Below are 21,505 nucleotides of genomic sequence, written 5' to 3' on the forward strand. Positions count from 1 at the left end.
GTTGATGGGTGGGGGTAACAGAACAATCACATATGTAAAGATTATCACGGCAGAGATTTTTAAAGTTCTGTGAACGTACATATGGGTACTATGAGGAAGGAAGTGACATTTAAGTTGAAGCCTAAAGGATTGAGGGTTTTTGTTTATCCACAGCTTTATCAAAAAGGTAATTTTACTTATTGTATGACCTGTTTGGTCTTTGCACCATTGGAGTGGGGAGGAAAGGTTTGTTTGTTTGTTTGTTTGTTTTGACAGCTCCCATATGTACATTCATAATCGTATTTAAACCTGTTTTTTTGGGCAGCCCCGGTGGCCCAGCGATTTAGTGCCACCTTCAGCCCAGGGCGTGATCCTGGAGACCCGAGATTGAGTCCCATGTCAGGCTCCCTGTATGAAGCCTGCTTCTCCCTCTGCCTGTGTTTCTGCCTCTCTCTCTCTCTCTCTCTCTGTCATGAATAAATAAAATCTTTAATAATAATAATAATAATAAACCTGTTTTTTCAATTCCCAGATGTAAAGGATTAACTATAACTAGCTGAAAAAGGGCCATGTCAGGATCATGGGCTCTTACTTTATAGGAGGAACAGAAAATGATGGAAATGGTTTCTGTTCTTAAGATCATAGGAGGCGCCTGAGGAGGAAACATAGGTTTACAACCATTTGCAAGGGTGAGAAACGAGTGCTATGATGGTTTTCATGCCACATTTATTGAATACCTACTGTATGCCGAGCATTGTGCCAGATACTGGTAATAGAATAGTGAATAAGAAACCAATTTGGAGCCTGGAAAAATTGGAGTTAGGGTCACAATTTAGGAAGTTCTACAGTGTAGTTATAACTAATAAGGACTTTATTTTTTTAAGATTTATTTATTCATGCGCGAGAGAGAGGCAGAGACATAGGCAGAGGGAGAAGCAGACTCCCCACAAAGAGCCCAGGTCAGGACCCAATCCCGGATCCTAGGATCCGGAGCTGAGCCAAAGGCAGATGCTCAACCTCTGAGCCACCCAGGTGTCCCACATTTGCATTGTTGTACAGTGTCTGTGGCTGTTTTGCACTACTGTGGCAGAGCTAAGTAGTTGGGATAGATATTGCATAGTCCAGAGTCAAAAATATTTTCTGACCATTTATAGGAAATGTTCGTCAATCCCCTAATCTAAAATAATGGAAGTTATTTTTGAAGCAAGCAAACTTCTAAATCCTAAGCCTATTACTAAGAGGCAAAAGTGACAAGATACATTTACTGATAAATTTTTTACTCCTGTCAAATGCCAGTTTTGTCATGTCAATTCCCCCATTGTCTATGAGTCAAATTTGACTGACTCCTGTACTGTGCTGGAGAAAGTAGGTACATCTTTTAGCTTAATGGATTCTAGTTCTATCTAAAGGAAGTAGACAATAAATAATGTTCACAATTTATTTTTATTTTTTTTAAGATTATTTATTTATTCATAGAGAGGTAGAGACACAGGCAGAGGGAGAAGCAGGCTCCATGCACGGAGCCCCACGTGGGATGGTGGGACTCCATCCCGGGTCTCCAGGATCATGCCCTAGGCTGCAGGCGGCGCTAAGCCGCTGGGCCACTGGGGCTGCCCAATGTTCACAATTTAAAGAAAATGATGCTTCAACAGCTTGATGATGGACAAGCGTCTACCCTAACAGAACTCTTCTTTCCTTATTCTTTATTTCAAAATATTAAAAACTGATAGTTTGCTACATTTGTTTTATACTTAGTATATGTATACACTTTTTTCCTCAACCATTTGAAAGTAAATTACGGCATTTTACCCCTAAGTAGTGAAGCAGACATCTAAGAATAAGGACTTTTCCTACATTATCACAATACTGTTAATATACTTTAAGAATTTTGCCATAAAATATATATACAGTTCATTTTTCTAAAGAGTCCAGGCCAGAGGTGGTGTAGAATGCCCTACAATCTGCATCTCGCTATTTGTTTCCTGATTATTAAAATCCAATTAAACATTTTTGGCAAGAATGCTACACAGATGGGGGTGCCTGGCTGGCTCAGTCAATGGAGCATGTGACTCTTGATCTAGGGTTGTGAGTTTGAGCCCCATGTTGGGTGTAGAGATTATTTTATTTTATTTATTTATTTTGTAGAGATTATTTTAAAAATTAAAGGGTGCGGGATACCTGAGTGGCTCAGTGGTTGAACATCTATCTGCCTTTGGTTCAGGGTGTGATCCTGGAGTTCTGGGATCAAGTTCCACGTTGGTTTCCTCGCATGGAGCCTGCTTCTCCTCCCTCTATGTCTCTGCCTCTCTCTGTCTCATGAATAAATAAAATCTTTAAAAAAAAATAATTAAAGGGTGCTTGGGTGGCTCAATCAGTTAAGCATCTGACCAGCCCAGGTCATGATCTCAGGGTCCTGGGATTGAGCCCTGTCAGGCTCCATGCTCAGTGGGGAGTCTGCTTCTCCCTCTGTCCCTCCCCTTGCTTGTGCTGTCTCTCAAATAAGTAAAATCTCTTGTGAAATAAGAAAAAATACTACATCGATGATGTGAAATTCCAATTAGATCCCCTCAAGATGGATGTGATGTATGTCCTAGCATCTTTGTATTATATTTACCCATCAGCTGATGGGAGACAAGAATGTAGTAATAAGATGAAGAAATAGGAGCTTTTTCCCTCTGTTCACACATCTTTGGTGTCTCTTATAAAGATACTGGTCCTGTTGGATTAGGGGCCCACTCTGATGACCTCAGTTAATCACTTCCTTAATGGCTTTTATCTCCCAAGAACTGTCACCCTGGGGGGTTGAAACTTAAACATGAATAGGGAGGATAAAATTCAGTCTAGAACATTAAAGACATGCACCTGACTGGTACAAAAAGAGGACAGCCCCCCCCCCCCCCACACACACACACACACACACGACAGGCTTTTGAAGCAGATAAGGATTCAGTTCTCATCTCTACAACTTTGTGATCTTTGACAGATCAGTTAATCCTGGTGATCCTCACTTCACTTTGCTTATGATAGTGCTACATAAGGATGTGAGGACTGGGAAATATATCTTCCCTAGAAGGAGGTGACATGCGTTCATGGGAGGATGAAATTGGAGCTGGTGACCTGGGATCCACAAAGACCTGCAGATTCATGCAGTTCTCTGCTTTACCAACAATGGAAGAAGTCAAAGGCTGGAGTCTGAAACCTGTGAGGTGGGAAAAGAGTTTCAGAGGGGAGTACAGAATGAAAATTTTCACTCTTGATGAACATGATGTAAAAACCCTCAACAATATATTAGGAATCTGAATTTAACATATTGAAAAGATTATACTCCATGATCAACAGATTTATTCCAGGGATGCAAGGAGGTTTCACATCTGCAAATCAATCAACGTGATACACCACAGTAACAAGGATAAAAACTGTGATCATCTCAACAGATGAAGGAAAAGCATCAGCCAACAGTCTATATATGATAAAAGTTCTGTATATGATCTATATATGATAAAACCGCAACAAAGTATAATGTGGACATACCTTACCATAATAAAGGCCATATATGACAACCCTGCAGCTAACCTGCTCAAAAGTGAAAAGCTGAAAGATCGGCACCACCACTATAACTGCTCATATTATTGTCCTCAAGGTCTTTCCCTTTGAAGCCTAGCCTAGGGTGCTGGCTGACCGATGCCCCTCTCTGGCAAAGAGTGAGGATGGAGGTAGGTGACACCTCTCAGAAGGACCTCTTGGGGGGGGCCCCCCCAGGTGGCTCAGCAGTTTAGTGCCGCCTTTGGCCCAGGGCGTGATCCTGGAGACTGGGGATCGAGTCCCACATCTGGCTCCCTGCATGGAGCCTGCTTCTCCCTCTGCCCATGTCTCTGCCTCTGTATGTGTCTCATGAATGAATGAATAAATAAATTCTTAAAGTCCTACAGATAGATGGCCAATAAGCACATGAAAAGGTGCTCAAAATCATTAATCAGGGACATGTAAATCAAAACCAGTGAGATTCCATCTTAGCCTGTTACAATGTCTAGTCTCAAAAAAACAAATAACTGTTGGCAAGGATGTGGAGAAAAGAACCCTCGTGCTGTTGATGGAAATCTAAACTGGTACAGCCATTATGAAAAACAGTATAGTTTCCCTCAAAAAACTTAAAAATAGAACTCCAGTATAATCCAGCAATTCCACTTCTGGGTGTTTATCCAAAGATGATGAAAACACTAATATGAAAAGATTTATGCACCACTCTCCATGTTCACTGCACCATTATTTACAATAGCAAGATATGGAAACGACTTAGGTGTCCATCGATGGATGAATGGATAAATATATATACCATAAAAAATATATATAATGTATATACATATATATATACTTTTATATACCATAAAATACTTTGCCATAAAAAGAATGAAATCTTGCCATTTGCAACAACATGGATGGAGCCTGAAAGCATTATGCTAAATGAAATAAGTCCGGCAGAGAAAGACAAATACCGTACAATCTCACATGCGGAATCCCCAAAATAAGAAATGGGTTCCTGGCTGGCTTAGTCAGTGAAGCATGTGACTCTTGATCTCAGGGGTCCTAAATTTGAGCCTCACGCGGGTATAGAGATTACTTAAACCAAAAACACCAAGCTTATAGATAACAGACTGGTGGTTGCTGGGGTGTGGCAAATAGGTGAAAGGGATCAAAACAGAAGTTGCAAAATAAACAAGGCAGTCTGGCTCTGGGGAGTATAAAGCCAAGCACAGGAATAAACAACATGTTCCTAGAACAGTGTAAGTTTTGTAAGGTTACTTTTTTTTTTTTTAAGATTTTATTTTTAAGTAATATCTCTGCACCCACCCAGGGGCTTAAATTTACAACCCCAAGGGGAATGTTTTGATCTTGTTTTACCCTCTGAGTCAAGTGTCCCCATAAGGGTTGCGTGGGTGGCTTAGTGGTTGAGTGTCTGCCTTTGGCTCAGGTCATGATCCTGGGGTGGTGGGATTGAGTCCCACATCTGGGCTCTCCGCATAGAGCCTGCTTCTCCCTCTGCCTGTCTCTGCCTCTCTGTGTCTCTCATGAATAAATAAAATCTTAAAGTGTCCCCATAAGATTACATATCTTGAGTTCTTACATGCGAGGTGCCATTCGGAGAACTTTACAATTTAACCTCACAAGATAGGTACTATTATCCCCATATCACTGCTGAAGAAATGGAGAAATGAGTTATTGGCAGGTCACATAATCTGGGTTCAGGGGTCATGTTCAATCACATAGCAATTAGCTGATCATTAATGATGGGAGATGGAGGAGGGTCATGAATGAGGATATTCTGCAAGTTCCTGGAGATTTTGTGACATCATGTGGGTTCTGATCGTTTTCTTTGGCCCTTGGAGAAGTTCCCATCAGTCTAACAGGCAGCATAGCCAGGAGAAAAACATTTCTCATGGGCATGAGAAAAACATTCCAGGGAGCTGGATTCAAATCCCAAGTTTACCACTCAACTGCTGAATCTGACCAAGTCTAAATCTCCTTTGCATGACAGGAATAACAACTGGTCACGTTGGGAAGTCGAGAGGACTCGAGCCATGTGGGGGCGCCTGGGTGCCTCAGTCCACTAAGGGGTGAAGTCTTGGTTTTCACTGCAGGTCTTGATGTCAGGGTCCTGAGTTCAAGGTCCTAGATGCTGTTTCCGAATGTGCAATACGGGGGTGGGGGCGCCGAGGCCGGCGGCCGGGCGGGTCAGGACACGGCCTCGGGGTCCGGGATGGAGCCCCGCTGCCTGCTCTGCCGCGAGTCTGGCTGCGGTGCGCGCTCGCTCTCTTTCAAATAACTTTTTTTTTTTTTTCAAAGGCTGGAATCTACGAAAATAAACATTCCTCTGTGCTTCTGATGATTCAAAAGCTCGTTTTAAATTCCTTTTCCCGAATGTGCCTGAGGCACACAGTCCTGCTCCAGTGTCGGCCCCGGGGACCAGGACGGCGTCGCTGCGGCGCCCGAGGGCCGGTGAGCCTGCGGCGGCCTCCGCGGGCGGCTCCTCGCGGGCCCGCAGCGCCCTCACCCGCTCTCCGCGGCCCGCCGGGCCCCGGCCCCGGCCTCCATTTCGCCGCGCGCCCCCTGGCCGCGAGCGGCCGCCCCGAGCGCGCCGCCGGAAGGCTGGGGCCGGGTCCGCGCCTGCGCGCCGCCGCCCTTCTCGGGAGGGCCGCCTCCACGCGGGCGCGGGCGCGGGCGCGGGCTCGGCGGCGGAGGGGGCTCGGCGGCGGCGCGCAGGGCCCAGCATGGCGAGCGCGGACCGCAGCGGCCCGGGACCTCGGCCCGGCGGGACCGCGGGGGGCGCGGCGGGAGCCCCCGGGCCGCCCTTCGGCCGAAGCGGCGGCGGGGGTGCCCGGGCGGCGGAGCGGCCCCCGGCGGCCGTGGAGAAGAGGGGCCCGTACATGGTGACGCGCGCGCCTTCCCTTCCGGCCAAGCTGCGTGAGTGCGGCCGGGCGGGGGCCGGGGGGCGGGGGGCGGCCCGGGGACCGCGGGCTCCGGCGCGGGAGGACCGGCTGACCCGCGCCGTCTGCCTTGCAGAGAAGCCCCGGGACCTGGCCAAGGCGGTTCTGCGGAGGAAAGGCGTGCTGGGGGCGCCGCCGCCCCGCCCCGACTCCTCCGCGAAAAGGTCTCGGCGGGCGCCCCTCCTGCGCGGCGGCGTCCGGGGAGGCCCCGGCGCCCGGCCCGAGGCCCAGCCAGCGAGCAGCCTGGCGCCAGCCCGTCGGCTTCGCTGTTTTAAGTTTCTCCCCCTTTCGGGCCGTGACGGCGTCACGCGAGGGCCCTGGGGCCGCGGGGGGCTGCGGAGGGCGCCGAGGCCGGGCCGGGCCGGGCCGGGGGTGGGGGGCGGGGAAGCGCCGGAGCGGCCGGGCTCCCTCGCCTTTTCCGCAGGGGCTGAGCTCCGAGGCCGGGCAGGAGCCGAGCCGGCGCCTCTTCCCCGTAAGCTACGACCCGAGAGGCGTGAAGAGGAGACTTGGCCTCGGACTTGCAGCCTCCCCGCCCTCCGCTGCAGGCCGGCGCGGTGGGCAGTGTTCCCGCTTCTGGAAGCAGCAGGCCTTCCCTCCGGAGCCGCAGCGAAGCGCCTGTCCCCAGCGGCTGTAGCCAGATGCGGGGCCGCGGGCCGCGGGTCGCGGGGCGGAGAGGCGAGGCGGGAGCCCCGCAGCCCGTCCTCCCCCGTAAGGGCCGGTGCTCTGGCCCTCCCTCCCGGTGACCGGCGGTGCTTCATCTCTGCCTGCTCTCTTCCCATCTCCCCCCAGGTCGGTGAAGTTCAACAAGGGCTACACGGCCCTTAGTCAGAGTCCAGATGAAAACCTGGTGTCCCTCGACTCTGACAGGTGAGTGCCCCCCCCCCCAGAAATGGCCCTTGGGGAGGTACGTGGGTCCCACTGCAGATCTCGTCCAGGACCCTCCCTGCGTGTACCAGAGCTGTCTTCTAGAGAGCATCATCCCTTCCCAGGATAGCCTGGTTAGAGGACTCAGGTGATCATGCTGCTCTTCTGTTTAGAGCACTAACTGCGAGTGGGGAAATCATCCTCCCTCCTTACGTATTCGCTGTCAGCGACAGTGACCCCCGCCCCCGCTGGACCCAGCAGAAAGAGCCAGTGGTACTCCTGGTTCTGGGCTTGCGTTCTGTGACCTGTGGTGTTCAGATCTCAAGTCCTCCGGACCCCCTTGCATGCTCTCTACCTGGCCTTTGCAGCTGTGCTCCAGAGGCATCCCCCCTGAACTGACTGTTTTCCTCTTCTCCTAGTGATGGGGAGCTGGAATCCAGATACTCCTCCGGGTATTCCTCTGCAGAGGCAAGTCCAGAGCGCCTTTCTGCACGGGGCCAGGCTGCAGGCAGCGTCACCGCCACTGCTAAATGCTTGTCTTGTGCCTGCTGTATACACGGCACTTTCCCAGACTTCCGGTCGGTTCTCCAATCTTCTACTCTGCCCTACTCCCCCAACAGAGATATAGGTGTCTGAGGAAAGCTGTTCAAATCCAGAAGACCATAGACCCTTAGGGCTGTAAGGACCTCACAAGTCTTCTAGCCCAGGTGACCACTTAGGAAAGGAGTCCTCTGGATAAATCCCACCTAAGTGTTTACCAGCCTCTTCTTGCTTGAATGCTTCTTGCAACTGAGTACTCACTCCCTCCAAGAAGCCTTGCTGCCTGCCATCCCTCTAACACACGCACACACTCCTTAGGTAGCTCTTAGAGAAGTTTTCCTTATTATTTGAAATGTCTCTTGCAGGATGGACTCAGTCCTAGGCCTGCCCTCCAGTGTCTCGCAGTAATTCTAGTCTCACTTCCTCTAATTGCCTTTTATCTGAGATCAGCATTCCTGTCCCTCCCCTGGCCATCCTCCACCAGTCTTATTTTCTTCTAGTCAGTCCAGACAACTTGTGCTCTTTCAGTTGTTCCATCAGTGGGAACTCCCGACTGAGATACCAGTGGGATGGCCTTCTGGACATGTTTCCAGAGTGATGGTCCCAGACAGAGACACAGGGGTGTAAAGTTCTGGCATGTGCAGCTTACCACCTTAGAGGCCAGGTGCTGGAGACATGACTGGACTGTACGCCACTTTTATTATTTTTTCCTTGTTCAGAAAACCCTTGGCCAACCCCCTGAGTTTCTGCCAAAGAGAATAGAAGCAGTTTGTAAATTTTCTCCTTCTTGAATATCTGGGTGCCTAAGATTGTTAAAACTGAGAAAAGAAAAATTAGCCAAGAGCCAGAGAAAGTCCTACCTTGTTCCCCGTCTCCTAGTCCTTCTGCTCAATGGAACTGGTAAATCTAGGTTGACAGGTTCCACTTTGCAGGGAACGGGCTCTGCTGGCATAAAGGTGCTGCATGTTTAACCAGCAGTGCAGACAAGGCTGCTCCCCACCCTGTTCCTATGTAACTCCTATTCTACCTCATTGTCCTGGTTTCATTGTCCCATATTCTTCAGCCTTTGTAGGGACCAGTTTAGGTTCCCAGTGGGAACAGTCAGGCCCTTGACTTTCAAACAGAATCTGGAATCTGATATTTACATCAGATGTCTAAGGATTCTTTAGTGAGAACAGCTCCCCTGGGGGTTAGTGATAGTGCAGCCTGGAGAGTACTGGCTTAGGCTGCTTGGGGCCTTTTTTTTTTTTTTTTTTTTTTATTGGAGACACAAAGAGAGAGGCAGAGGGAGAAGCAGGCTCCCCGGGGGGAGCCTGATGCAGGACTCGATCCCAGGACCATGGGATTATGCCCTGAACCAAAGGCAGATGCTCAACCACTGAGCCACCCAGGTGCCCCTGCTTGGGGCCTTTCCCTGCTGGGTGAGGCACAGGCACTTCCTCTTGTAGTCCAGTGATGCATGGAGTTGGCCTGAGGGTGGAGCATGGAGAGGAAGCTCTGGTAAGCGAAGGTAGGTAGGTCTGCCTTTTGGGCAGCAGTTGTTTCTGCTTTGCCTCCTGGCTTACAGTTCTCTCCTTTTTTGCCCTTAGCAAGTGAACCAGGATGTGAGCCGGCAGCTGCTTCAAGATGGGTATCACCTGGATGAGATTCCAGATGATGAGGACTTGGACCTCATTCCTCCCAAGCCTATGGCCTCTTCAGCGTGCTCCTGCTGCTGGTGCTGTCCTGGGGACTCTTCCTCCTGTACTCTCCAGTAGACATAACCCCCTAAGATGGGCCCTGTTCACCATGCCTGCAGAGCCCTGTGGACCCTTCTTAGTTCACAGAGTGCAGTGGGGACGGCCATCAGCCTCAGAATCACTGCAGGTACTGATCCTCTGGGAAGAAGGTCAATGACCTGCAGTTACGCCTTACCTGGTGCTTCTCAGCCAGAGGCCCCCATCTGGGCCATGCGGTGATAGGCGGGACTCTGCAGTTTTCCTCTGGTATTAGAGCAGAGTTTGGAGAAACCACTTTAATAAGGGCAGGCACACAGGAATTCTGGTTCTGGTGGTGACAGGTTGGCTAAGGAAAACTTGCACATATCTTGACCTGTATTTGTTCCCCTCTGTGGAGGGAGAAAGCTTTTGTGGCCAGGCTATGCTGGACGGTGTTGTATGGAAGCAGAAAATAGCACTTTACAGCTTCTAGCTGGGGGGTCTTTGAAAAAGAACTGAACTATTTCAGTTCAGCTTAAGAAATTCCATATGCTCCCTCTTCCTGGCTCCACGAGGGGGCACTCAAGAAAGCATAAAGCAGGGCCCCTTGGCCTTCATCCCCTTGCACCTATTTGCCCATGGCAGGGAGTACAGCAGGTTGCTTGATCACACACAGCAGGATCAGGGCTCCTAGTAATCCCTCCACCCGGTGGAGAAAAATTGCTCCACTATGTACATATTTTATTTATTTATCTTTCCTTGGTTACCATCCTTTGCCTTGGTTTTAGGTTATTCAACACCCAGCCTTTGAGTGTAAAGGTTGGGTGAAGGGACTGGAGCTCACCCCGAAGCCTGCAGGTTTAGGTTACCAGCAGAGGGAGCTGCAGGAAGCAGTTAGATGCCTTCCTATTTAGCTTTTGGATCTTAACTAGCAAGGAGTGAGAAGTGTACTGGCTCTGCTGTGTGGGTCTTTGATGTGGACAGAGACTCACAGGCAGGATGGGCCCCGTGCCAGCTCCCAGGGCCCCTCCCTAAGGAGATAACCTGCCATTGCGGAGGGTGTCCCTTCACTCCAGCATGGGCCTCCCAAGTAAGCCTCTGGGGCAACCCAGCTCCACCCTCAGTGTGAACATGGCTGAGACCAGCATAATCTCCCCAGTGGCCATACCCTACCCCAGATGGCATCTCTCGCTATACCAGTCCTCTCTAGAATTGGTTTCTTTTTGGGGGGGGGGGGGGAGAATCTCACCCAGAGCCATGCTGAGGACTGTGAGAGTGGACATGGTTCCCAGCCTAAGGGGCATGAGGATTGGGGGGTGGGCCCTACATGGGAAGTGCCTGGTCTGGTGCTTTATTTGATGTCCCGTGGCCTCCAGAGGTGTGAAGGATGACGTGAACTCTTGCTCTGAGGTGACTGGAAGGCTGAGGTGGTCAGTTAAAAAGCCCTTGTCAGATAACTAGGATGATCTATCTGTACTTCGCAGGCATCTATCTTGGTGCTTCTGTCAAATGCTAGGAAGTTAAGGATGTATGGTATCCAGGGGCTGTGGTTGACTTCTGATCCAGTAGCATCACAGCAGGAGGTAGATGGGACCGAGGCCACAGACACAGCAGGTCAGGGTCTGGAGACTAGACCTAGATGGTGTCAGGGGTGGGACTGCAGCGCCACACGGGTGCTTCACATGCGGAACACTTTGTGCAGGCCTTTCTGTTTTCTGCAGAGGTACAGAAGTGCACAGAGGGCACCACCCAGGGCAGTGTGAAGAGAGTGTGGTGGTAGCAGGAAGCCCAGTGGTGGGGCTACATCTGTGGGGGGGGGGGGGGGGGAGTGGTTAGGACAACGACCTGAGCACTTAGGTGCAGCACTTAGGTGGGTGAAGGTGGCAGCAGGACCCCAAGACCAAGGCCCTCCAGATGGTTGTTACTCTAAGTCCACGCTATCTACTTGCCTGAGTCTGTTCCTGGAGAGGATGTTCTAGAAGTGGTTGGTTCTGTGCGGAAGTCATTACTTTTGTGGAGAAAGTTGGAGGCACCTGGCAGCTAGACAGGGTAGAAATGGTCTGTTTGGGGCCGGAGGTCCCAGGCTAAATAAAATGTCACCAATAAAGGTACCAAGGTGCCTAGAGCCAAACTGCCTTAATTCAGAGCACCAGGTATCCTGCAGGTGCCTGTCCTGGGGAGACCAGGGTGTATTCGCAGTTAACCTCCCAGAGGGAAGTAGGTGTGTGGTGTTTACAGAGGACGCTACGGAACTCTTGGCTTAGGCTTCCACAACTCTGAAAGTTTGTACGAATAAATACAGTCATGCTAGTTGGGCGGTCTCTGTTGCAGCAGGATTTGAAAGTAAGGGTTAGACCACAGCCCCCTGAATTGTGAAATGAAGAGCCTAGGAGGTCCGTCCCCCCTGCCCACCCGTGGCCATTCCTCCTGAGACCTGCCTCTTCCTGCAGCTCCCAGTGGGCAGCATTTCCAGGCTGGCCTCACTGGAGGCTGGCAGGCCTGTGCAGAGCACTTTTCTTTAGAGGACGTCCCATCTTGCAGACCCTTTCCTTTCCCAGGTTGGCTTTTGCTTTTAGCTGAAAAAAACTTCGAGGCCACGAAACCCCAGAATAGGTTAGTCAGAACCATTCTGAAGGTGATTCTCTAGATTTTCATCGTATAGGGCGTCTGGTACGGGCAGCAGCCCTGAAAGATCCTTTTGTGCTGGTCTAAACCCTTACTCCACGGGAGTCTCCACCTCGTATGTGGTGACAGGACCTGACTAGTCAGTGGCAAAACAGTGGGGCCGCTTCCTGCAGAGGCGCATGCGTGTCTAGAAGGTAGTAGGCACAGCGTGAATAGACATCCTATATGTGTTCTGCCGGTTTAGGGAAAGTAGCTAGGTTTCTCTTCCCAACACAGATTGGGTCATCCTGTCCCCAAATCCGTTTGTATGATGACTGAATGTGTCCTAAAGTGGCTGACAAATTTCTCTGGAAAGGCCAGTCAATACTTTAGGCCTTGGAGGCCAGATAGTCTGATGCATCTCCTTTTGCCACTGGAGCCTGAAAGCAGCTGGACTCCGGCAGCCTGCTGGCCTTAGCATGCTGACCCCTGCCCTAAGGCTGAGTGGAAGCACTGGAGAATCTTGCACTATCTTTAGATCCACCTTCCACATCTTCAGATCCCTTCCCAGATGTTCCTATAAAAGGGCTTCATACATACCCACCTCAGGGAGCTGTTGGGGCAGGAATTAAAGCAAAAACTGGACACCCAGGAAGGGCCCCATCAGCCCACTTCAGAGACTGGCACGCAGACAGCAGACTGCTCTGCCTCTGAGCCTCAACACAAGTGATCTTTAATTGCTTTGACAGAGCCAGAGGGTGACAATATTAGGCCACAGGCCTGCTCTGCCCTCCTTCACAGCTGAGGAAATGGGCAGTCCCAGGGCTGGAAACCTGTTCTTAAATTAATGACCCTCTTGCTGTGACTGACCCTGAGCTAATCCTAGATGTTACCAGCCTGCCTAATGCTGTAGGCTGGAACAGAGCTGCCGCCTCCGCCCTGAGCAGGGCCTGGCTCCAGTACGGTGAGAAGACCAGGGGAGTGTCTGGTCTTTGTCCCCATCAGGGTCCTCCTCCCAGGAGAGATGGTTTGTCCTAGGCTTGCTCAGGAGTCCCTACCTTGGGGCTCACTACTCTACCCCTGCTCTTCAGGGCATACCCAGCTCCAGACCAGGGAAGGGGTTGGAGCTGGGCCTGAGGAGAGCCAGGAAGGCTACGGCCTTTAGAGCAGGCAGCAGGCACGGAACAGCAGTAGGTCACTGGGCACGGCAAGCTTCAGGGAGACCCTCTCGTTGGCCCCAATGAAGAGTACCCCACCACGCTGCAGAGGAATTGGGGTCTGGGTTGTAGGAGTGCTGGCTGTCACTCTCCCCTGTACAACCAGGAGGATGCTGGCGGAGTCCACTGCCAAGACCTTGTATTCGGCGACGGAGCCAGGGACCTGGGCAGAAAGAACAGGACGATGCAGCTGGTGGTCTCTTCCCGGCAGCTCCCAGCGGGCCCAGGACAGCCTCAAGGGCAGCAAGGAGAGCTCTTCTCCCCCACTGCTCAGGCTCTTGTCAGCATGCAGGCCCTGTCTGGTCCCTGGTACAAAGGGAATGGGCAGGGCCCTTGGCCATGTCCTGTCATCCTCATCCCTGCCCCCCACTGGCCTCCTCTAAGTGCGCTTATAAGGAAACCCAGCTACCGGTGTACTCTACATTGTGGCCCTTGCCAGGCTTTTTCAAGCCATACAAGACCCCACCACAGCCACTGCCGCCACCCCACTCACCTGCATCTTCATGACCGTGAAGTCCGGCACAGGGGGGTCATAGATATAGAGATAGGGGTCTTCCTGACTCCGTGCTGGGAGAAAGAGCCTGTCCTTGGTGGGGGTATAGCTGAGCATTTCACACAGGGTTGGCACATCAATGAACTTGGGTGTCAGGCCAGCACGAACAGTGTTATCCGAACACGCCATGCACTCCACACAGTCTGGGGACAGACAGTTGTCATGTACTAATAACCTGATGAAGGATGAAGGGCTGGTCTAACCTGAGGGTCGTGAACCGCCTGCAGAGTGCAGCAAAAAATGCGTGAAATGCATAACCTGGGAGAATGGGCTAAGATACCAGATAGCAAAAAACAGGTGGTCGGTTGCCCACTGTTGTCAGGGGGAATCCTGTCAGCCCCAGACTCCGTTCTACCACAGAATCCTGTCCATGAGGATAGACAGCCAGTAGTCCAGATGTGACACCTCTCTGTGGCAACTTGTTTTCATGTAAAAATCTCTAGGTGGGGAAAACAGACATGCAAAGGTAGTGATGCAGGGGAGAGAACAGCCTTGATCCCACGTAGCCTGGGTTCACATTGTTCCCACACATGCAGACAGGGCTTGGCATGAGACTACCGTGACCTCACAAGGACCGTGTGAAGGTTCAAACTGTCCAACACTAAGCTGGCATTCTGCACCCTACTGGCCACTACCCTGCCCAACCCTAGGCCAGAGCTGGATGGGACCTTAAAGATCTTCCTCTGACCACCCCTTCCCCCTTTTATCTAGATGATGAAGCAAAGCTTGGTAGTGGGGATCACTGCTAAAATGGGGCTCACCTTGGGGCACCTGGCTGCCATAGTCCGTGGAGTACGTAAATCTTGATCTCCACGTTTTGAGTTCAAGTCTCATTTTGGGTACAGAGATACTTAAAAATAAAATCTTTAAAAAAGAAAAAAAAAATAACAAACAGGAACACCTGGGTGGCTCAGTGGTTGAGCGTCTGTCTGCCTTTGGCTCAGGGCGTGACCTCAGGGTCCTCGCATCAGGCTCCCTTGCGAGGAGCCTGCTTCTCCCTCTACCTATGTCTCTGCCTCTCTGTGTCTCTTATGAATAAATAAATAAAATCTACAAAAACAAAAACACCCAAAAACGACAAATATGGCTCACCTCCTTTCAGGTAGGCATGGGGCACATTGGCCTCCAGAAACATGGCCTCTCCCGGCTTCAGGGTAAGCAGGTTCAGGAAGTAGATGGCAAAGCATCCTATATCACCTGGATACTGCTGGTGCAGCTGCAGTAAGAGCTCCCCATAGATGTCCTCCATGTTGTTCCCAGCAGCCACTGAGGGTCACAGAGCACGTGAGGCCACTTAGGAACACTCAGTGGTGTTCACAACTCCACCTTGGCCAGCGAGTCCTGGGCAAGTCCCTGCCCAGAGGAATCCAGACACTGGTGGGTATGTTCTCCTAGCCACGTCCCCACCCTTTGGGGGCCGGCCTTCCTTGATCTTCCAGCCCACACAGATGCCATTTTCTCCATTCGGACCGTCTGTATGCCCAGCAATACCCCAGCCACCAAAAGGGCTAAAGCTTGGGGCCAGATAATCCTTTGTTACGGGGGCTGTCCTGTGTATTGTACAATGTTTAGCAGCACCCTTGGCCTCTACCTACAAGGTAGCACTAGCACCCTAACCCATGTTTTGAGACAAAAAATGTCTCTAGACAACTGCTGATGTCCCCTGGTTGAGAGCCACTGCTGTAGAAGCTCAATCATTCTAGGCGATAACCCAAGAGTTCCATGTGGGGTGATCCGCTGTCCCAGATAGCCCAGGCCTTTCCCTTTCTTAGCACTGAAGGTACTGTGTCTCAGAAAATCACTAAGTCCCAGACAAACCAAGATGGTTGGTCACCCCAGATGACAAGAGAGAGAATGTGCCAAAACTGTGTCCTGAGACGGACCAAGGGAGGGTGAGCTCAACCTGGGCTGAAGTAGTGAGGGAAGGCTTGGAAGTTAGGGGAGGGGAAGGTGTGAGCTGAACCCTCTTGAGTGTGCAGAGAATGGGGGAAAGGCAGAGTAAGGAAAAGCTGGATGTGTCGGTGCCAAAGTGAAGAAACCAGCTGCTCTGTCTGGATTGAAGGGTGCTTCTGGGTCTTCACACGAAGACACGCACACCCGCTCTGTGCTAAGTACTGGGAACACACAAAGGTCAAGGAGACAGGTGTCTGGCCTGCAGAAAACCCCAGTTTTCACAAGTGTGCATATGATGACAGACTCACAGGTGCTGAAGGCTATACCTCACATAGGAACAGGGAGCCCCCAGGAGAGTAATCTGTTCTGCTGGGAGTACAAGAAGCCCTCAAGTGGAGGCATGCAAGCAGAGACAACAGCAAAAACTAAACCAAAAAACCACAAAGTGGGCGGCCCGGGTGGCTCAGTGGTTTAATGCCACCTTCGGTCCAGGGTGTGATCCTGGAGTCCTGGGATCGAGTCCCACGTCAGGCTCCCTGCATGGAGCCTGCTTCTCCCTCTGCCTGTGTCTCGGCCTCTCTCAGTGTTTCTCTCATTAATAAATAAAATAAACAAAAAACAAAAACCACCAAGAAAACATAGGATCAGGGGCTTCTGGGTGGCTCAGGTCATGATCTCAGTCCTGGGATGAGCCTCATGCTAGGCTCCCAGCTCAGCGGGGGGATCTGTTTCTCCTTCTCCCTCTGCCCCTCCTCCACACTCTGCTCTATCACACTGTGCTCTCAAATAAATCTTTATTAAAAAAAAACAAAAAAACAAAACCCACATAGGATATGCTTGGGTAAAACAGTACTCTGTGGCTCAGAGGTAGCAGGAAAATGTGTAGAGAGAGAACCAGAAGAGCTCTGGGGTCTCCTAGAGAAGGGGCTGGGGCTTCATCATGTGTGCCACATAAGTTCCTAGCTGGAGTCCGCTCTATCTTGTACACTACTTGTATTGACTCCCCAACCCAAATGTGACAACCACACCCATCACAGTCATTTCCTGAACTCTCCTTAGTTAGCACAAGGTTGGGCACAGAGCAGGTGTTTAAGGAAACGTGTGTGTGTGTGTGTGTGTATAGATTAACCAAAAAAAAAAAAAAAAAAAGGAAGGATCTACTCACTGAAAGCTCTGGGCTTCTGGCCTTTGGAGAAGGGATGAAGATTCCCCTGTCCCCTTCCTGCTGTCTAGGCCCAAAGTACAAATCCATCCATGGGGAGCAACTGTTGGGCTGGGGAGGTCTCAGGATGCCTAGGGGGAAGATCTAATAGTTTTCCAAGCCCTCTCCAGTCAGCTAGAGAAAAGAGCCGGTGAAGAAGCAGCACTCAACCTAGCGCCCTGCTCCACAAAGACAAAAATATTCTCACTTGCTAATAGAACACCTAAGTCATCTAAGGTCCATTTTAGTGTTCCAGGAGAGCAGAAGGGTTGAGAACTTGGACTAGTGTCCAGGGCAAGGCAGGAGGGTTCTGCACCCAGGCCTCCAATACCCACCTTGCTGGGAGATCCGCTTCACCAGCAGGTTGAGCTGCTCCACCACCACCTTCTTCTCGCTCTTCATCAGGTGGGAGAAACAGCTCTGCAGAGCAGACGCCATAGACCGGGAGTCACCGCCCATGCTCTGCTTCAGCTGTGTTGCCGCCTTATCTCCAATCAGAAACTGGAACTCAGGCACCTCTGCAGGAAAGCCCGGACAGTGACCACTTCAGGGATGGCAAGACGGAACCCGCAGAAGTGGGAACTTAGAGGAGGCCCCCTATCCCATCCCTAACCAAGGAGCCAGGCAACGCAAAGCAAGCTCTGGCCAACTGCTCACCACCGGCCTCAGCAACCACACCTGAACCCAGCCCCACAGGCCCACCCCGGGCCCACAGGCCCACCCCGGCGGCTTCAAGAATTCATCGGACTGGGCCACCTGGGTGGCTCAGTCAGTTAAGCGTCTGCCTTCGGCTCACTCAGGTTTTGATCCCAGGGTCTGGGGATCAAGCCCCGTGTCCGCTGGGCTCCCTACAAAGCAGGGAGTCTGCTTCTCCCTCTCTCCCTCCCCCTGCTTGTGCGCTCTCTCTCTCTCTCTCTCTCTCATATAAAATCTAAAAAAAAACAAAAACAAAAAAAGAATTCATTGGGCCAACCAGCCCTCAGCTCCCGTCACACCCAACCTCTGTTCTCTGCTCCAGTCCCCGCTCTGCCCTGGGGCAGCCCATGCATCCTGGCCCTACATGTATGTTCTTAGCATTCTGCTCAACCTTACTTGTCAGGAACGTCAAAATTTCCTCAACTGGACGGAAACCACATAAACCCTGGAAGGAGGTGAGGGCAACAGCCATCTCTGGCTTATGGTTGGCATCAGGGTAGTGCTGTGGGGCCTGGAGGTGCAGCTTCTCTGCCAGCTCCTGGGGGGTGGCCAGAGGGACAAGAGGACAGTCAGGGTGCATCATCACCTAGCAGGAACCAGCCCCACCCACCAGACAGCAGTGGCTTCATGCTTTCGGCAATGAGCCCACTCAGGGCAGAGTGCAGAAACTCAGGGTTCAGCCAACCCAGGGAGGAACATGGGCCAAATCTGGGGGAGATTTTAAGAGGCCTGGACTGTGAATCAGGAAACCCAAACACTAAGCCACGCTTTGGATACTAACAAGGTGTGTGACTTTGGCTCAATCCTTGTCTTCTCTGGGTCTTATTCTGCCCTCTAGAAATGAGACGTTTGGACAGACAAATGCCTAGGAGCCGAGGCAACAGCTAGGGCACCTGCCTTGCCCTGGAAGGTGAACTCTCCCATAGAGCCAGCGGGACAAACAGCACAAGTGAGTAGACCTGGGCTGGATGAGGGGAACCCAGGGAAGAGCACAGAGAAGCTCCCCTGGCACAGGCTGGTCAGCTGCCCACTGAACCTTTGCTGCCAGCCTATGTCACCACTATCTAGCCTTCCAGAGCTAAATTGGGAGGCGTCAGGCCTAGATTTAGCTTTGGGCTGGAGGGTGGCGTGGGTGGAGTAAAAGCAGCAAATAAAAGCAGTGGGAGGGCCTTGATGAGTTCTTCAGTATCCTGAGCTCTGCACCCCAACTCTGATCCTGTACCTTGTTAGGGTGTGCCTGGATGGACAGGGCCGTTTCAACCGAGAGCACCTTGAAGAGGAAGGGCAGCTTGCCATGGAACATGTCCTTGACCTTCGAGCCCAAGCAGTCCTGGTTCTCGGCGATCCACTGGCCTAGTGTCTTCTGTGAGATGCGATCGTCAAGGATCTTGGCATCTCCCCGGGGGTGGGATCCCATCCACAACTGGAAAAACAGTAAACTTGGGAGGGAAAGAGGAAGAATCTGGCACCACCAACCTGAATCCCGAGATGGGCGTCCCAGGCCTGGGCGTACATGCTCGTGCCATCACAGACATACAGGAAGACAACGGACCCCAGAACACCAGTAGTCTGGAGACCCCGTTCAGGCTCTGCCTCCAGCCAGCTATGGAGGCCTGGGCTAGTTACTTCTGGTCACTCCGTCTGGATTTTCTCATCTGTCCAGTGAGGAGAAAGATGCCTGCCCTGTCAAGGTCACTAAAAAGGTCTCTCACATGGCTCTGAGAAGGCTTAACATTCATTTATTCCAGCCTCCAAAGTAGACGCCTTGCTGTGCTTTGGGTTTATGTCACCTCATGGCAGAAAAAAAAATGCATATTGTAGGCTATTAAAACGTAAAGGCTAGTCAAAGTAAAATTTTCAGTTGTCAAAGAGGACTGAATTAAAATTCAGTAAGTGAAAAAAAAATAAAATAAAATAAAATTCAGTAAGTGCTGAGAGTTTGTTTGTTTTTGTTTTTGTTTTTTTTTTTCTTTTTCTTTTTTTTTTTTTTTTCAGAGAGAGAGGCAGAGACCCAGGCAGAGGGAGAAGCAGACTCCACGCAGGGAGCCTGATGCAGAACTCGATCCTGGGACTCAGGGGTCACGCCCTGGGCCGAAGTTGGCACTAAACCGCCGAGCCAACAGGGATCCCCAAGTGCTGAGAGTTCCTAAGGGGAGAAATCCCAGCCTGTTATGCCCAAGCCTCTCTCCTCCCGCGCCACCACCTGGGCTCATCACCTGCCAGGGTCCCGGGGGCCAAGGCCTCCTCCCTCTGCGGCCGCCCCGGCTGATCCACGGGACTGGCCCAGGCCCTCCGAGTGGAGGAACCCATGGTCCCACCTGCCGGTAAAGGGAACAGCCCGGGGCTCACCTCCGCGTACGGCTTGTCCTCGGAGATCGCGGCCCCGGGGTCGCTGCTGACCAGCAGCTGGGCCACCTCGCTCCTGGAGCCCATCTTCCCCCAGGCGTAGTGCTGCACCGCGCAGGAAAGTGGGAACACTGGGGGGCGGAGGCGGCGGGTCAGCTTCCGCTCCGCTCCGAGGCCTGGCCCCGCAGCCCCGGGGAACCCGCACACGGGCTGCGGCTTCCGTCGGGGGGGGGGGGGGGTCCCGCAGACGGTGGGTGCAGGCCCTCCGCCGCAGGCCTCGACGTTCCCATCTGTAAAGCGGGCAGGAGGGCTCTTCCGCCGACGCGTGGCAGACAGTTGCGGGGGGCGGCGGGGGGCACGGACAGGGAGCAGGGGGCGCCCACTAGACGGCACCCCGCGTCCGAGTCCACGCGCGCTCCTCCCTCACCACCCTCCTGCGAGCGCTGCAGTAACGGCTGTGTCCCCGTCGCGCCCGGAGCCCACCCATCTACCCGCGGGGCTGCAAGCCCGGGTCCCACCTGGCAGGCACGCCGGGTCCGCAGGGGCCCCGCGCGCCCCGCCCCGCGCGCCCCCGCCCCGCGGCGGACAGCCCACCTCGCGGAGCCGCCATCCTCGCGCTGCCCGCCCGGCCCGGGCACGTCGGCCCTTCCCGGCAGCCCCCGCGGCCCCCTCTGCTCCCAGAGCCTCACGGGAAATGTAGTTCCTCGAGCGCCTCCCCGGAGGCCCGTGGGCCTTGCTGCGGCCGCGCCCCGGACTCTGAACGCGTGCCCGCCCTCGAGCGGTCCCCTGGAGCTCGCGGAAGCCCGGAGACTGCCGCCCGCAGTCCTGCGTCTCGTATCCGCTCGTCCCTTCACCGGACGCAGATTGAGCGCTGGCAAAATGCCACGGGCGAAAAAAAAAATGCCACGGGCGGTTCCAAGGGCTGGCGGTGCATCCGAAAGGAAGGTGAAGATCCCTGGATAGCTTTGCCTTCATCGAGCTTACATCCTGGTGAAGAGAAGACGGGCAAATAAGCATAATAAATAAGTAGATCATATAAAATGTTGAAAGGTAAGTGTCACGAAAAGTTAAGCGGTGGGGGAGTGCGAGTGGGAGGCAGTTTGCAGGATTTAAGATGTCTCAGTCTCATTGAGGAGGGGAGGCTTGAGCACAGACTTGGAGGTGACCAGCAATGTTCCGGCCGAAGGAGCAGCTTGAGCAAAGACTCAGTGGTGGGAACGCGAGGATGGGCCTGCTGTATCCGGGAGTAAGTGGCACAGAGGCCAGTGTGGCTGGAGCGGAGTGAGCAGGTGTGTTGTGGGGTGGGAGTGCCCGCCAGGGGGGCAGAGGGGAAAGGCAGCGGGCCGAATTTGCAAACTGTTGTGGGGACTTCAGGTTTTACCGAGTACCTCGGTCAGTAGCAAAGAATTGCTGTAAGTAGGGGCTCACTGGTG

General features: G+C 52.4%; 2 protein-coding genes across 6 annotated transcripts; one reads left to right on the forward strand and one right to left on the reverse strand.

The window, feature by feature from the left end:
* Positions 1 to 6,205: 6,205 nt before the first annotated feature.
* FAM219B (family with sequence similarity 219 member B) lies at positions 6,206 to 11,872 on the forward strand. Of its 2 annotated transcripts, none has more exons than XM_041746466.1 (5): positions 6,206 to 6,438; positions 6,538 to 6,625; positions 7,251 to 7,328; positions 7,745 to 7,793; positions 9,455 to 11,872. In XM_041746466.1, the coding sequence occupies exons 1-5, from the start codon at positions 6,246 to 6,248 to the stop codon at positions 9,620 to 9,622; spliced, it is 576 nt and encodes a 191-aa protein (XP_041602400.1). In that variant the 5' UTR covers positions 6,206 to 6,245; the 3' UTR covers positions 9,623 to 11,872. The 2 variants fall into 2 exon arrangements, with proteins under 2 accessions (XP_041602400.1, XP_041602401.1); XM_041746467.1 differs by having other exon boundaries at positions 7,745 to 7,903; positions 9,455 to 9,595.
* A 1,005-nt stretch (positions 11,873 to 12,877) lies between these two features.
* MPI (mannose phosphate isomerase) lies at positions 12,878 to 21,113 on the reverse strand. 4 transcript variants are annotated; one of them, XM_041746459.1, is made up of 8 exons: positions 20,762 to 21,106; positions 20,076 to 20,203; positions 18,949 to 19,149; positions 18,123 to 18,264; positions 17,366 to 17,548; positions 15,029 to 15,202; positions 13,877 to 14,079; positions 12,878 to 13,546 (listed from the first exon to the last, which is right to left on the reverse strand). In XM_041746459.1, exons 1-8 carry the CDS (start codon positions 21,087 to 21,089, stop codon positions 13,328 to 13,330), a joined length of 1,578 nt encoding a protein of 525 aa, XP_041602393.1. In that variant the 5' UTR covers positions 21,090 to 21,106; the 3' UTR covers positions 12,878 to 13,327. The 4 variants fall into 4 exon arrangements, with proteins under 4 accessions (XP_041602393.1, XP_041602394.1, XP_041602396.1 ...); XM_041746460.1 differs by lacking the exon at positions 20,762 to 21,106 and adding an exon at positions 20,667 to 20,730; XM_041746462.1 differs by lacking the exon at positions 20,762 to 21,106 and having other exon boundaries at positions 18,949 to 19,165; positions 20,076 to 20,199.
* Between the last annotated feature and the right edge of the window lie 392 nt (positions 21,114 to 21,505).

The sequence above is a fragment of the Vulpes lagopus genome, chromosome 2 (assembly GCF_018345385.1).
Source record: "Vulpes lagopus strain Blue_001 chromosome 2, ASM1834538v1, whole genome shotgun sequence".
NCBI classification, from domain to species: domain Eukaryota; kingdom Metazoa; phylum Chordata; class Mammalia; order Carnivora; family Canidae; genus Vulpes; species Vulpes lagopus.